The sequence below is a fragment of the Neltuma alba genome, unplaced genomic scaffold, assembly GCF_004799145.2.
Source record: "Neltuma alba isolate B1F8T4 unplaced genomic scaffold, ASM479914v2 tig00012631_pilon, whole genome shotgun sequence".
Classification (NCBI taxonomy): Eukaryota; Viridiplantae; Streptophyta; class Magnoliopsida; order Fabales; family Fabaceae; genus Neltuma; species Neltuma alba.
Window position 1 is genome coordinate 125947 of NW_021637071.1, and position 13821 is coordinate 139767.

At 36.2% G+C, this 13821-nt stretch overlaps 2 protein-coding genes across 7 annotated transcripts; one reads left to right on the forward strand and one right to left on the reverse strand.

Annotated features, from left to right (window-relative positions):
- The first annotated feature begins 2744 nt into the window (after positions 1 to 2744).
- Positions 2745 to 6562, forward strand: LOC114729407 (ultraviolet-B receptor UVR8). 6 transcript variants are annotated; one of them, XM_028916406.1, is made up of 6 exons: positions 2745 to 2871; positions 3668 to 3706; positions 3818 to 4098; positions 4211 to 4560; positions 4651 to 5052; positions 5209 to 5653. In XM_028916406.1, the coding sequence occupies exons 3-6, from the start codon at positions 3874 to 3876 to the stop codon at positions 5636 to 5638; spliced, it is 1407 nt and encodes a 468-aa protein (XP_028772239.1). In that variant the 5' UTR covers positions 2745 to 2871; positions 3668 to 3706; positions 3818 to 3873; the 3' UTR covers positions 5639 to 5653. The 6 variants fall into 6 exon arrangements, with proteins under 6 accessions (XP_028772239.1, XP_028772243.1, XP_028772241.1 ...); XM_028916408.1 differs by having other exon boundaries at positions 2762 to 2871; positions 3651 to 3706; XM_028916411.1 differs by adding an exon at positions 5996 to 6562 and having other exon boundaries at positions 2763 to 3706; positions 5209 to 5585.
- Positions 6563 to 8436: 1874 nt separating this feature from the next.
- Positions 8437 to 12530, reverse strand: LOC114729419 (T-complex protein 1 subunit epsilon-like). The gene is given in 10 exon segments (XM_028916426.1): positions 8437 to 8858; positions 8964 to 9077; positions 9149 to 9315; positions 9646 to 9748; positions 10120 to 10172; positions 10308 to 10440; positions 10703 to 11051; positions 11187 to 11505; positions 12193 to 12370; positions 12372 to 12530. Coding segments are annotated over 10 exon segments (1608 nt in total). The 5' UTR covers positions 12393 to 12530; the 3' UTR covers positions 8437 to 8687.
- Positions 12531 to 13821: the final 1291 nt, after the last annotated feature.

Below are 13821 nucleotides of genomic sequence, written 5' to 3' on the forward strand. Positions count from 1 at the left end.
TATTTAGGGCGAGGCTCAACTTAGCCGAGATAATCGACGTTATTTATCAAATTAAAAGCTTAACACGAACACATAAAGTTTGCCCCCTTGTAGGGGGCGTTTGGTATACTCAAAGCGCTTTCAAAAATTATTTTTACGTAGGTTGTATGTCATAAAATTATTTTCGAAATTATGGTTTAGTTTTTTCTTAATATATCATGTTAAAATATATATGTAAATATATATAAGAATAAAATTCTTAATGGATAATAACAATAATTCAAACACCTGTTTTCAAGGGTTATAGTATAACTGCAACGTCAAGTAATCAAGATAGAGACTTGTGAAACTTGTTTTGATGATATCATCGTGTGGTAAATGCAAAATATGGCATAACAAATCTTTCTCAACACTTCTCTCCTTCACAAGGGTCCCATGGATTGGTTGCTGCATAATAAATAGATGCATGGTGATTTAATTATATAGTTATTTAGTTTCATCTGCTATCCAACATGATTTGCTGCATTGTCTTTTTTGGGAAAAAAATTAGGTAAATTTTTATCTATCACTGTTTCTAATAGTTTTGCCACAGAAATAGATATGAAGATGAAAAGACGTCAATTTCTAAAATTGGCTCTTTAATGGCATAATTGTCGCTCCTCAGTCAACATCAGAAGTCACTGGGGGTCGTCTTTAAAAATATAAATAAATCCTACCAATGATCAAGAAACACGTGTACGGCATTAATTTTATTTCAGCATAATGTAATCCAGTTAAAATAATAATAATAATAATAATAACAGTTGGATTTAGTTAATTGTAGAGTTACCTCTGGTAAAAAAAAAGTTAATTGTAGAGTTACGTATGTTTAAAAAGAACCAATAGAGGGCAAAAATAGCTTGACTTTACCTTCAAACACGTGTCATATGCTACCTAATTTCTGTGTAGACCAATTTAGTTAGTAAAAAAAGGTTTGTTTCTTATAATATATAACATAGTGAACTAAAATTTAAATTTATATTAAATGATATTTCATATTTAGTACTTAACAGTGTTTTAAACATAATTTGTTTCAGCACAAACAAATACTTGTTTATTAAAAAATAATAATAAACAAACAAAACCTTCCATTTACACAATTATAGACTTTTAATGTGTTTGGTATTCTATTGGCTTTGATGAAAACCAGCCACTGTGACATTGCTTTGGCTAAAGTCTAGTTTTTGACCAAAGCCAATGTAATGCCAAGCACATATGTCTGATGCATCATTGTTCTCTCACATGTGCGTGTCGTTCCAAAACAAGTAGGCTCCATTAATTCATAGTTCATACAAACATAACACGTGTCAACTTCGCCCGCATCTCCTCTGTACAGAAACATATGAGGCTAAGCCATAGGAACATGCTTGCTTTCAGTAAACTATATCAAACACTATCCCTTCTCCCCTCATTTGCCATTCTTTTTTTTCTTTTTCATTTTCTATTTAAATGAAACTTGGAGACATACTTAAATCATGGGAAAGTTCCGTTGAAATGTGTGAGATTGGCCTAAGTATTGAAGCCCACACACACACACACTCTCTCTCTATATATATGGAATTCAGAAATTCTTGCATAAATCACCTTTTTATGATAAGGTCTCTTGGCTTGATTCACAGATTAACAAATTATCCAACCCCTGAATTTATTATAACAGAAACTTTCCATCCATTTCTTGTTGGTCAAGCCTATGATGCGTGATTTTTCTGCACGAGAGCATCTAAACCCCATTCTTATCCTTGAAATTCGATACAACCTTGAGAAAAAGAAACATTATAGTCTAAAACATTTGATAAAGGGATAATGAAACTCTTGATCCCTCAAATCTATCACAATCATCAATTTGGTTCCTAAAATTTATTTTTTATCAGTTTTTTTTTTCCTCCTAAGCACACTTACCGAAATCCTAATCGAACTAAATGTGGCCATAAATTCCTAAAGTTTTCTCCACAATTTTATATTCTCATTTGATCTCATCAGAATAGTTTTTTTTTTTTTTTTGCAATTCATGAAGAGGTTGTCATCTTTGAGTTAATGATTAGATAATGTATATTTAGCATTCATTGTTTTCAAATCATAAAGGCTAATTGTGTAACTTTCAAGATTTCATTTATGAAAATCAAATTTCATGGACCGAATTAGGAACCAAAGCAAATGTGAGAGACCAAAAGTTTCATTATCCTTTTAATAAATTTCTTAATTCTTAATATGAGTGTATAATCCTAAGTGAAAGTTTCATTATCCTTTAAATGAATTCCTTAATTCTCATTGGGTGTATATTCTTAAGTGACAAATATTCTATAATAGAGGAAAAAATAAAGCATATACTAATGTAGCCAAAGAGAAAGACACCGATAATGGGAGGAAAAAAAAAAGAGATAATATTAACCAAACGCAAATCTGAAATCAATGGTATAACAATTTTTTTTTTTGGGGTCTGAAATTGTATAACAATTGATGTGAGGAAATTTTTTTCCCGAGGCAGACGGATTGCTTGCGTGTAAATAATGATTATCTTGAGTAACACGTCATCATCGCCTCTGAGAAGAGAGAGAGAGGGGAGCTTCCCATAATAATAAAGCTTAAATTTTTCAATCCATCCACTCACAATAATCTAAGCCTTCCGTTCTCTCTGCCTTTCTCTTCTCTCAATCTCCTTGAAACTGAAACATACCCTCACTTCCAGTTGTGTATATACATATACATAATTAGACATAGATATTAATCGAACACCCTCCTTGCTGCCGTTTAATGATCCAAATTTCGCTACTTTTGGTTAAGAAAAACGTGAATTTCTGTGCAATCGTTGACGGATGCTGACTGATTTTCAGGAATCGTGGATGCCCCTGATATGTAATCACGTTTCCAAGTTTTTTATGCCTCGATCTGTTAACGATCGTAATACACTTATCGCAAACTGTGTTAAAGCGTGTGATTTAGATTCCTTGTTTTCTAATACCCATTTCTCTGGTTGCGTATTCAACAAGTGCACTTGTTGATTAGATTACTGACAATTTTCTGATCTGGGGAAGTTGAAAAAGTGGTTTTCTTTCTGTTTTTTTTCCCGGAAATATTGATTGCAAAATCGATTGCGATTACAATCTCTGTTTCTGGGTTTTTCAGCCATGGAAGACGATTTTGCTAGTTTGGTTGGTTTTGATTGGGATCTTTTTACTTTAATAAGTTATGATGAGTTCACGTGAAATGAATAGACTAGACTTGACGACTCCGATTTCGAAATTCCTTTTGGGATGAAGAATATCCCATCGTTTTGGAGTGGTATACTTCTTCTCAAAGTTTCCTTTTATGGTTCGCCTTGCCTCAGCGTTTTTCGTCTTCCTTTTTTCACACTTTTCCTTCATCTGGTTTACATAAACCCAAAGTTGTCTAAAATTCACAGCTCCTGGTTTGCTTGTCTGGCTCCGATTTTTCAATTGGTTTTGGTTGGATGATATGGCTTTCTGGTTCTCCGATTCACTGGTCTAAGTGTATGCCATCTGGTGCTTTAAATTCATTATGTAATATGCTAGATGGTGAAATTTTCTATGTTTCTTCTGTGTGTGTGTGTCTTTTTTTTTTTTTTCCTCCCCTCTCTTTTTTGACGTTTGTGTCACATAATGAGTTTCTATTAGCATGTTTCTCTTTGTAGGTTTGAGACCTGAGACTTGCTAGTCAATTGTATTTTGAGGTACACATTTTATGCAAGTTGGAAGAATATCTAGAGTTTTAGATGCTATAATTGGACTAACTGAGAAATTAATGTAGTAACAAAATTTGCACATATTTTCGTAATTCCCAGAAGTTTAGACCTTTTCTTCTGCAAAGTTTGGGCGCTGCCTAAGATCAGCAGTGCCCATGGATGCCACAACTAGCGGAACCCCTACTATTCAATACCATAACATTCCTGAGCAGCCAATTACTGCCATTGTTGCAACACCTCTACCAGCATTTGAACGGCAACAACGCCATTGCTTTGGGGACTCTAGTCCAGGAGAATTCCCCTTGTCTGCTAATCCCTCCATTGTGCTTCATGTCCTCACAACGTGTAATTTGGATCCTCAAGATCTTGCTAGTTTAGAGGCAAGCACTATACTTGTCTGCATTTCAATTGTGAAGTTGTTCTTGAATGGTGGTACTAATATTAAGAATGTTGGTTCCGTTTTGAATGTGGCTGCTGCTACTGCTGCTGCAGGCAACATGCTCCTTCTTTAGACAGCCTGCAAACTTTACTCCCGACTTCAGTTTGTCCCTGTCAGAGCTTGCTGCTCTGGACATGTGCCAAAAGAGAGCCATTTTTGGGCCAATGACAACAGAACAGAAGCAAGAATTGAAGCAAATATGTGGGGGTTCTTGGAAACTGGTTTTGAGGTATTTGCTTGCAGGAGAAGCATGTAGTAGGAGGGAGAAATCACAGGCAGTAGCAGGTCCTGGTCATAGTGTTGCTGTGACATCAAAAGGGGTTGTTTATTCATTTGGTTCCAATGATTCAGGACAACTTGGTCATGGTACCACTGAAGAGCAATGGCGACCTTGCCCTATCAGGCTAGTTCGTTTGGCCATATCTAAATCATTGCAGCTTAATTGGAAGATGAATAGTTGATTAAATGTTTACAGAGCTTCATTATGTTGCAGATCTCTGGAAGGAATTCGAATTATACAAGCAGCTGCAGGGGCTGGGAGGACTATGTTGATCAGTGATTCTGGGCAGGTATATGCCGTTGGGAAAGACTCTTTTGGGGAAGCTGAGACTGGAGCTCAAGGACCAAAGATTGTCACCACTCCCTCGTTAGTTGAGTCTTTGAAGAACATATTTGTGGTTCAGGCTGCAATTGGAAATTTCTTCACAGCTGTGTTGTCAAGAGAGGGCAGGGTTTATACATTTTCTTGGGGTAGTGACGGGAGACTTGGTCATCATACTGATCTAAATGATAAGCAACCTCATCCCTTGTTAGGAGCCCTTGAAGACATACCGGTGGTGCAAATAGCTGCTGGATACTGCTACCTACTTTGTCTGGCATGTCAGCCCAGTGGAATGTGAGCTCCAACTGTGACTCCTTACATTGGCTGTCAAAATTAGCTTCGTTATCCTTAAATCTATTAGTTTTTTTTGTGTTCATGTAGTCTAGGTCATTGTTATTATTTATAACTGAGTTTTACTGATCTTATGATTCTCTGTTGAATTCATAACAGGTCAGTATACTCAGTTGGGTGTGGCTTAGGTGGAAAGCTTGGACACGGTTCAAGAACTGATGAGAAGTATCCTCGTTTGATTGAACAGTTCCAGAATTTAAACCTTCAACCCATGGTGGTTGCAGCTGGTGCGTGGCATGCTGCAGTAGTGGGGCAGGATGGCCGTGTTTGCACGTGGGGATGGGGGCGCTATGGCTGCTTGGGTCATGGTAATGAAGATTGTGAATCAGTGCCAAAGGTGGTGGAAGCATTGAGCAATGTCAAAGCAGTTCACGTTGCTACTGGAGATTACACAACCTTTGTAGTGTCTGGCAATGGTGATGTGTATTCATTTGGTTGTGGAGAATCTTCTAGTCTGGGACATAACACCGGAAATGATGATGGACAGGTCTGTTTTGCTTTTTCCACTTTTTCTTATTTTCTTGGATGATTCTTTTGAGAGCTTTACCTTTCAAGAGGTTAAGCTTCCCCTCTCAACATGAGATCCACTTTTGAGATTCTCACTTCATTATTGAGTGAACACTTAGAGTGAGAATCTCAAGGTAGACTTAATGGTGAAAAACCTCAATCTTGGGAGGCAGAAATCTCACATATAATCAACCTATTTTCATGGCCACATTACACATTATAGCTAAGTTTGTTTTAGACTGGATATTTTTATCGTATTTCTAAAACCAGATTTTAATATTGGATATTTACTCCTGGCACATTCTATTGTAACTTATGTTACTTATTCACTAAGAATATATTGATTCTATTAAGTCATTCATCTATGTTATGTTTATACATGCACAGGGAAACGGGCACTCAAATGTTCTAAGTCCAGAGCTTGTAACTTCACTGAAGCAGGCTAATGAGAGGGTGGTTCAGATCAGCCTGACCAACTCTATATACTGGAATGCTCATACATTTGCCCTGACCGAATCGGGTAAGCTGTACGCCTTTGGCGCTGGGGACAAAGGACAGCTGGGAATTGAGCTCGCGGCGAACCAGACCGAGAGGGGAAAACCAGAGAGGGTTGATGTTGATCTCGGTTGATCAATCATCTGTGTATTATATTCTATCCACTAATTTATGGTCTCAATGCATGATGTTGCATTTAGTGTTTAAGTTTCTTCTGTGTATTCTGTAAATAGGGAATCAAAGAAAGCATCATGAAGGTGTATGGTAGGGTAAACAGCTAACAAGGGCCTCATGGTGTTGCAATATGCTTGTTGATATCATCGCTCCTAGGCTTTGACTAGTTGATAGTTCAAACATTGATTAGTTGATACATTGTTTATGCTTCATTTATTGCCTAGTTGTTTCATGCTGATTTTTGTAGATCGTTTGCTTAGCAGCAATTTGGTTAAAATTGGCCTTTTATTCTCATTGTGGTCTTCAAGACTAATGTTGCTTGCACAATAAGAAATTTCCATAACCTCAATAGCAACTGAACCGGATATATCCTGAGTTTTGATTATTTGTATAGAAGTTTGTCTCTCCTTGTGCAAAGACAGGTTGAACTAAAATACAGATACATGTGAGTTGAGAGAGCCGTGAGAAAAATATAACTAAGCAAATAATATTTCCTTTGATCTTAAATGAGATACTTAGTTGAAGATTTATTTTAGTCTTGATATTAATTTATTTTTTCTCTCAAATTTATAATGTTCTCCTAATTATTTTTATCAATTTTACATCAGTAGGGATAGTTTTTTCCCAATAAAATAGGGGTAGTTTTTAGTACAAAGGAATATCTTTGAATTAATTATTTAATGTTTATATTTAAATTTCTATATTTAGAACATTTTTTTATCATCAAGAATGAAAGGGATTGACTCTTGACTCTAATGAAACTTGAAATTCAAGTGTAAATTTGATTATTAATCGTCTGAAGGTGGCTATATTTTAAATATGATCATAAATTAGATTAATGAATTCATGACTTGAATTTTTGTCCACTGAATATCTAAAAACAATAGTATGAATTCATAAAAATGAAAAAAAATTATTAATCCATTAAGAATTGAAAAAATTATTCAATATTTAAAAATTTTTACATTTTTCCAACTTGACAGATTTTTACGCTAATACTAATATATATGCATAATTACGAAAAAAAAAATCAAATCAATAAATTATATTAAAATAAATTATTATTTTCACTTCAAAACATTAAGTATTCCTCCAATCCTAAATATAAGGCCAATTTTCTAGTTTAAGTTTTTTTTTTTTAACCTCTATTCATCACGTTTCTTATTTAGCTGGTGCACTGCGTTTTCAAAAGCTTCTTATCGAACCAGCTCCTATTTCAATCCGTGCTAGACCGAGCAATATACCAATAATTAAGTCTTCAGTTAACTGGGGAAATACATCGCATCAACCTGAGAGCATTAGCCGATCTGGTACATCAACACATGTTCCCCCGCCCATTCCAATCTTGTCTAACTTGTCGGAGGAGTATTATTTAAAAAATACTCCTCCGGTCCTTATTATAAGATTCAATTTGACTTTTTATTTGGTCCTAATTATAAGACCCAATCCATTTTGTCTCTTATATTTATGCATTTTTTTCCAAGATAATCCTTCTAATAATGATAGTTTTAGCCAATATACTTAATTAGCAAGGATATTTTAGGAATGACAACACTTATTTATTATAAATAACCAACTTAACTTATTTCCTTAATCTCCTCAAATAAATCAATTGGGTCTTATAATTAGGACCGGAGGAGTAAATAAGTTTCCAAGCTGTACAAGTGGGATCCACCGATCCGGTATCGTTGATCCAGTCATCGTATTTTCCCCTCCCATGCACATTTTTGTCAACGCAGTTTTTTGAATATATAGAAAATAAAATCACACAATTAGATCTCAACTCCAAATCAAATCCCAAAAAATGTGCCACTACCTCCGGTCCTTAACAAGTTAATATAAAACTCAATTGACTAATTTAAAAAATTAAAATTATTAATTGTTTAATTATAACGTATGTTACGTAATCTTTTTTAAGTACTATCATGTATCATTAAATTATATATCAATTTAAAAAAGCAACAAATTAGTTTAGAGAAAAAGATAAATATAACCATTTTCTAACTTTTTTAATCCCTCCGAATGAATCAAATTAGATTAAAAACCTCCGGAGGTAGTACAAAGCACTAATCCAACAGCTACGAGATAATGTGGAACCAAAACTCTGCGAGTCCTTCCCTTAATGCACTAGATGGCAAATAGGAATACGCAAGAGCAACAAAAACAGGTCCCCACTTCATTTTCTCTCCTGCCCACTGTTACAAGCTCAAAAGTACAATAAATTAATCCATAATTTTTTCAAGACTTGAATAGGATCGTCCAACAAAACAAAAGGCCATTCATCTCCAACACAAAGCCAAGCCAAAATCCATGATACAAATTTAATCAGGGGAACCATATGGTTAATTTCTTGCTCTAGAAACCAAATCAACCCATCAGAACAGAGTTTACAACTAAAGGAATCAGTATTGAGATGGGGATATAACATCATCAATTTTCAGTATCATCTTGACGACTTGAGTCGCAAGCAGAATCTGTTGTTGCTTCCCAATTAACGTCTCAAAGACATCTTGCTCCCGCATATCGTTAGTGCCAACGTCATTGCAATCAATGCCCAAATGGGGATTGTTCTCCTGCAAAATGGTGGCAGCGTCAGAGATAAGCCACAGTATATTCGAAAACTCCAGGGATTGGTCGGAGCCAGGGGGGGCTCAAAGCAATCATAACGCTCGATTTACCTTTATTTGCAGAGACTTCACAGCAGATAGAGTTTCAATAGGTTGGAGACCGCTGTTTTCAGCAAGGGCCATTGGGACAGAGTCCAGTGCATCGGCAAATGCTCTAATAGCATACTGCAGGAGAAAGGAAATTTTCAGCAATTAATACAGCAACATGCATAGCAAAAACAACAATAACCAAATACCTGTTCTACTCCAGGATATCTGTCCGCAGCTGCCTCCACAGCAACAGAAGAGGATATTTCGGCTGAGCCACCACCATATACAATTGAATTGTTGCGGATGAGATTTCTAGCTACACACAAGGCATCATGAAGGCTCCTTTTTGTCTCCTCTATGATCATTTTATTACCTGCCGCCAAAATAGACAGCCTCTGTTAGTTTGTCGTGATTGCCAGACCAAAATAACTAATCAGTCGTAAGTAAATAGTATGTTTAAGAAGTTGCACTCTCACTGCCTCAACCCATGAACTGAATATTGTAAAGCCAATAATACAGATCCTATGTACAAAGAATGAACGAGGTTTAAAATTAAAAACCCATAGTAATATTGATCAGTTCAATATCAATTGTTTTCTCCAAACAGGCAATTCATTAAACAGCGAATCAAAACTAAAATAGTGGAATATAATATGAACCAATTGAATTGGATAGGAAAATGATAACAGGTACATGTCTTCACCTCCTCGAATAAATATTGTCACTGCCCTTGAATTTGCACAATGCTCAATATACAGCATCCGGTCTTTTGTTGTACCAAATGATTTTTCTCGAACCATACCAGCCTTAAATACAAGAGAAGATCACAAATTAATGTAGATTATAACAAAGCGCACAAATAAAAAATCCGTAAAGAGAAAGAGTCCTTGATGCACAAGATGCCTACCCAACAATGGAAATAGGAAAAGGAAAAACGGTACACGGCTAAGAGATTCAACCAACTAGTTTTCTGAGGAAAAAGGTATCTCCTACAACTTTCAACTAATTTACCTCCCATTTGCGATTAAAAACAACATGCAAAAATAACAATTAGACAAGTATCTTGGAAAAAGAGGAAAAGAGAAAGGTATTGAAATCATACAAGAAAAGAAAGAGTTCAATCTCCAACAACTAGAAGGGAATAATGATTGTTGAAAAATGAGGGTTGACAGGATACCTTTCCCAACTTTTCTGGAGTTAATTCCTGGAACCTAGGCACAATTCTTCCTCCTGCATCAACAAACAGCTCATCATATCCACATAGGCCAAGAGATAAATGTCCTAGAAATGGTCATAATTCATATACAAAGTACAGTTTCTTAAAGATGATATATCCAAAACATGAGAAGCTTAAATAAAACAAACCTGTTGCGATTGCTATCAATTCCAGCTCTACACCACCAACCCATCTGACGGCAGGCAAGTTCCTGTGCATTAAGAGATGATTTGCTTCATCATCAAAACCCCATTGGCAGATAACCAGGGTTGCACCTACATCCTGCAAAGAGTAATTGTTAACATTTACATAGATCCAAACAAATTCTAGCAGGAAACGTTCAGAATTGTTACAGTTGATGAGCCAAAAAATTAATATAAAAGTAGTCCATTTTGAATTTATACCCAGCTAAGCTGATATACCCACCCAAGCCAGATGACAAGGCATTCATATCACAAGATTCATAAAGAATAAGATGCTTAGGCATGATCAGCGAAAACCCACTATTAGCAGAAAAATCAAGGGCTTGGTAATAAGAAGTTACCTTGCATTTTTGAACCATGTCATCAAAATACTGCTGTTCTTGCTTCCGTAATGTTTGGAACTTCTCCACTGTATCAATATCAACCTTATGCTTAGTCTTTGGTTTGGGAGGCTCAAAGGGGCAAGTCAGGATAGCAATTTTAGCATTTTCAATTTGCTTTGGCATTTGTGGATGGCTCATGTCCTTGTCTACAATAATTCCATATATCAGCTCTGTATCTTCCAATTTCCCCCCAACCTTTCCTTCTACTTTAATTAGATCTAGGTTAACATCTTTTCTCTCTAGATCAGCTACAGCAAGCACAGCTTTGACAGCGATCTCGGCCAAGCTACGCTTGCACCGGTTGACACTGCAAACAAGATGATTGATTCCACTATTAAAACTTGCTGCTTTATAGTTATATAACTAATTTAATATAATTTAGAAACATGCATTCCATTTATAGTTCAATGATGTATCATGAAATGAATTGAACTGTACGCACATTTTTGAAGAGAGGGTAGTCATACAAGTTTGAACCAGAGGCTCCAGATTGGTTGGTCCAAATTCAAACTTATGAGCTACACGCTCCAAATGTTCAACAGCAATTCGGGATGCAGATTCATAGCCCTCAGCAATCCTAATTGCATGAATTCCTCGTTCCAACAGCCGCTCTGCTTGCTCAAGAAGTGCTCCAGCCAATACAACAACTCCCGTGGTGCCATCACCAATTTCATAATCCTGACTTCTAGATAATTCAACCATCAGTTTTGCAATTTGGTTGTCAACATCCATCTGCTCCAAGATCGTTGCACCATCATTGGCTGTAAACTCACAATGTCACTGTTCAGGAATCTCAATCACAATAAGAAAGCAAAGTTACACACCTTGCATCATTTAAAAATATTTACCTAATATAAACAATCCATTTTATCAACGTCTAAAATGTCATATTCAATTTTGAAGGGATTTCCATTTGAGTCTGCATAGTGCAGTCATACATCCTAACAGAGGGATGCAGACACCAATTTAGGTAATTACTATTAACTAAATGACATCAAATGAATGAGCGCTGCCACTACATATTGACTATTCAAATTAGCTAAACTGCCACATCAGAAAACTTCATCTTACACTTTCTCAGGGATAACAATCCAAATTAAGCACACAACTTCGAATTATAAGGATAGTGAGTCATTTGGCCAGTAGAAGCTCTAAGACGAGAACCAATGTTCTCAATATCTCTGTGGTTTTCTGACATCAAATTAGAGGTAATACTTTATTAATTTGCCCATTCTTAAAAGTAAATCTAAGCATAAAATGGTGACGATCTCATTTCGTATAACTACAAAATTATAAAAATAGGCGACGTCATTGCTACATATCGAAATTACAAAACCCAAATGACCCAATAAAAAGGTAAAGAAAAGTATTAGGTTACTAGCTCTAAGCCGAATCAATACTTAAGAGACGTGAAAATATGAGAAATAAGGAGAAGGGAAAGAACTGACTAATGGTGATGTCGCCATCGGGGCTCTGAAGCATCTTGTCCATGCCTTTGGGTCCAAGAGAGGTTCTGAGAATGCGAGCAACAGCTTTGCCGGCCGAAATGTTGGTTTTCTGAGCGTCGAGGCCCCTCAACCGGGTCTTCTGCTCCTGCTCCCTGAGGATTATGAAGGGCCTTCCGAAACTCGTCGAAAGCCAGCGCCATTTCGCGAAGTCGAAGACGACGATCTCTCTCAGTCTCAGTCTCACTCTCCTCTCAGAAGCAAACACAGTGTGTACAAGTTTAGAGAAGCACAAGGTCAAGGCGTTCCAGTCCGGCACTGGCTTGGAGAACGAAAGGAAAGGCCCTAACAAGCAACTCCTCTGGGATGGTCCGTTTCTTCTCACTCTTTCGCTGCTTCGTTTCGAACCGTAGCTCTCGAGGGACCTTTATATATTTGGGCCTCAAATTACTGGACCTGAGCATGAGTGGTTTTTTTTTTCAGGACCTTTTGTTTTAGCATTCTAGTAATTCTAATTCTTATATGATAAAAAGTATTCATTAATGGAGCCGGGTATGTTGAAAAATATGGATGTTCAAAGTCCACCTATTCCTGATCATATTGAGACAGGACAGGACAGAAGTTGGGACTGGGACATGGGACGGGATCGGTAGAGCTGGTAAATGGGTTGAACCCGCGGGTTCAACCCGCCAACCCGCCAAAAATGGCGGGTTAGGGTTAGCCAAAAAACCAACCCGCCAATAAACGAGCTTTTTAACCCGCACCGCCAGGCCCGCAACCCGCCGCGGGTTAGCCTGCCAACCCGCGGGCTAACCCGCATTTATTTTTTTTATTTTTTAAAATTTTTTAATTATTATAATTATATTATTATATAGTATCCTATCTAAAAAAAATATTAAAAATACTTATATAATTTATTTGGTACTTTTGATCAAATATTTCAAGAAAAAAACAAAAGTTTATTATTTTTTAAATATTATATAAGAAAAAAAATTATTAAAAAGAAAAAAATATTTTAATAAAAAATAAATAAATGTGGCGGGTTGGCGGGCCAACCCACCAACCCACCTTGGCGGGTTAGGGTTGGCTAAAAGCCAACCCGCCTTTAAACGAGCCTTCCAGCCGACCCGTCATGGGTTCACCCGCCACGGGCCAACCCGCAACCCGCGGGTTGCCCGTATTACCAGTCCTAGGGTCGGTAGTAAGTTTTTATTTTTTTATTTATCATATTATTATATAAATATTAAAAATACAAAATGTTTAGGACATGTGTAATACAAAATATTTATATTTATGGTTTTTAACACATATGTAGTTGAATAGTCATTATTTATTTTAGAGCTTTTATAGTTTGTTAATGATTTTTTGAATAGTGAAAATAAATTTTGGAGTTATTATGTTATTGATTATTATTTATTTGGGTTTTTATTTAATAGGACTAAGCTCAAAGAACTAAAAAATTTAAAAAAAGAAACAAAATCCATTGTAATAAGCCCAATCACAATGTAAAAAAAATGTTTAAAAAAAAAAGAAAAAAATGAAACATCTTGGTCCCATCCCATTTCGATCGGGACTAGAACAATACCAGGACGGAATGGGACACAGGATAGATTTTTTATCCCGTTCTTGTTC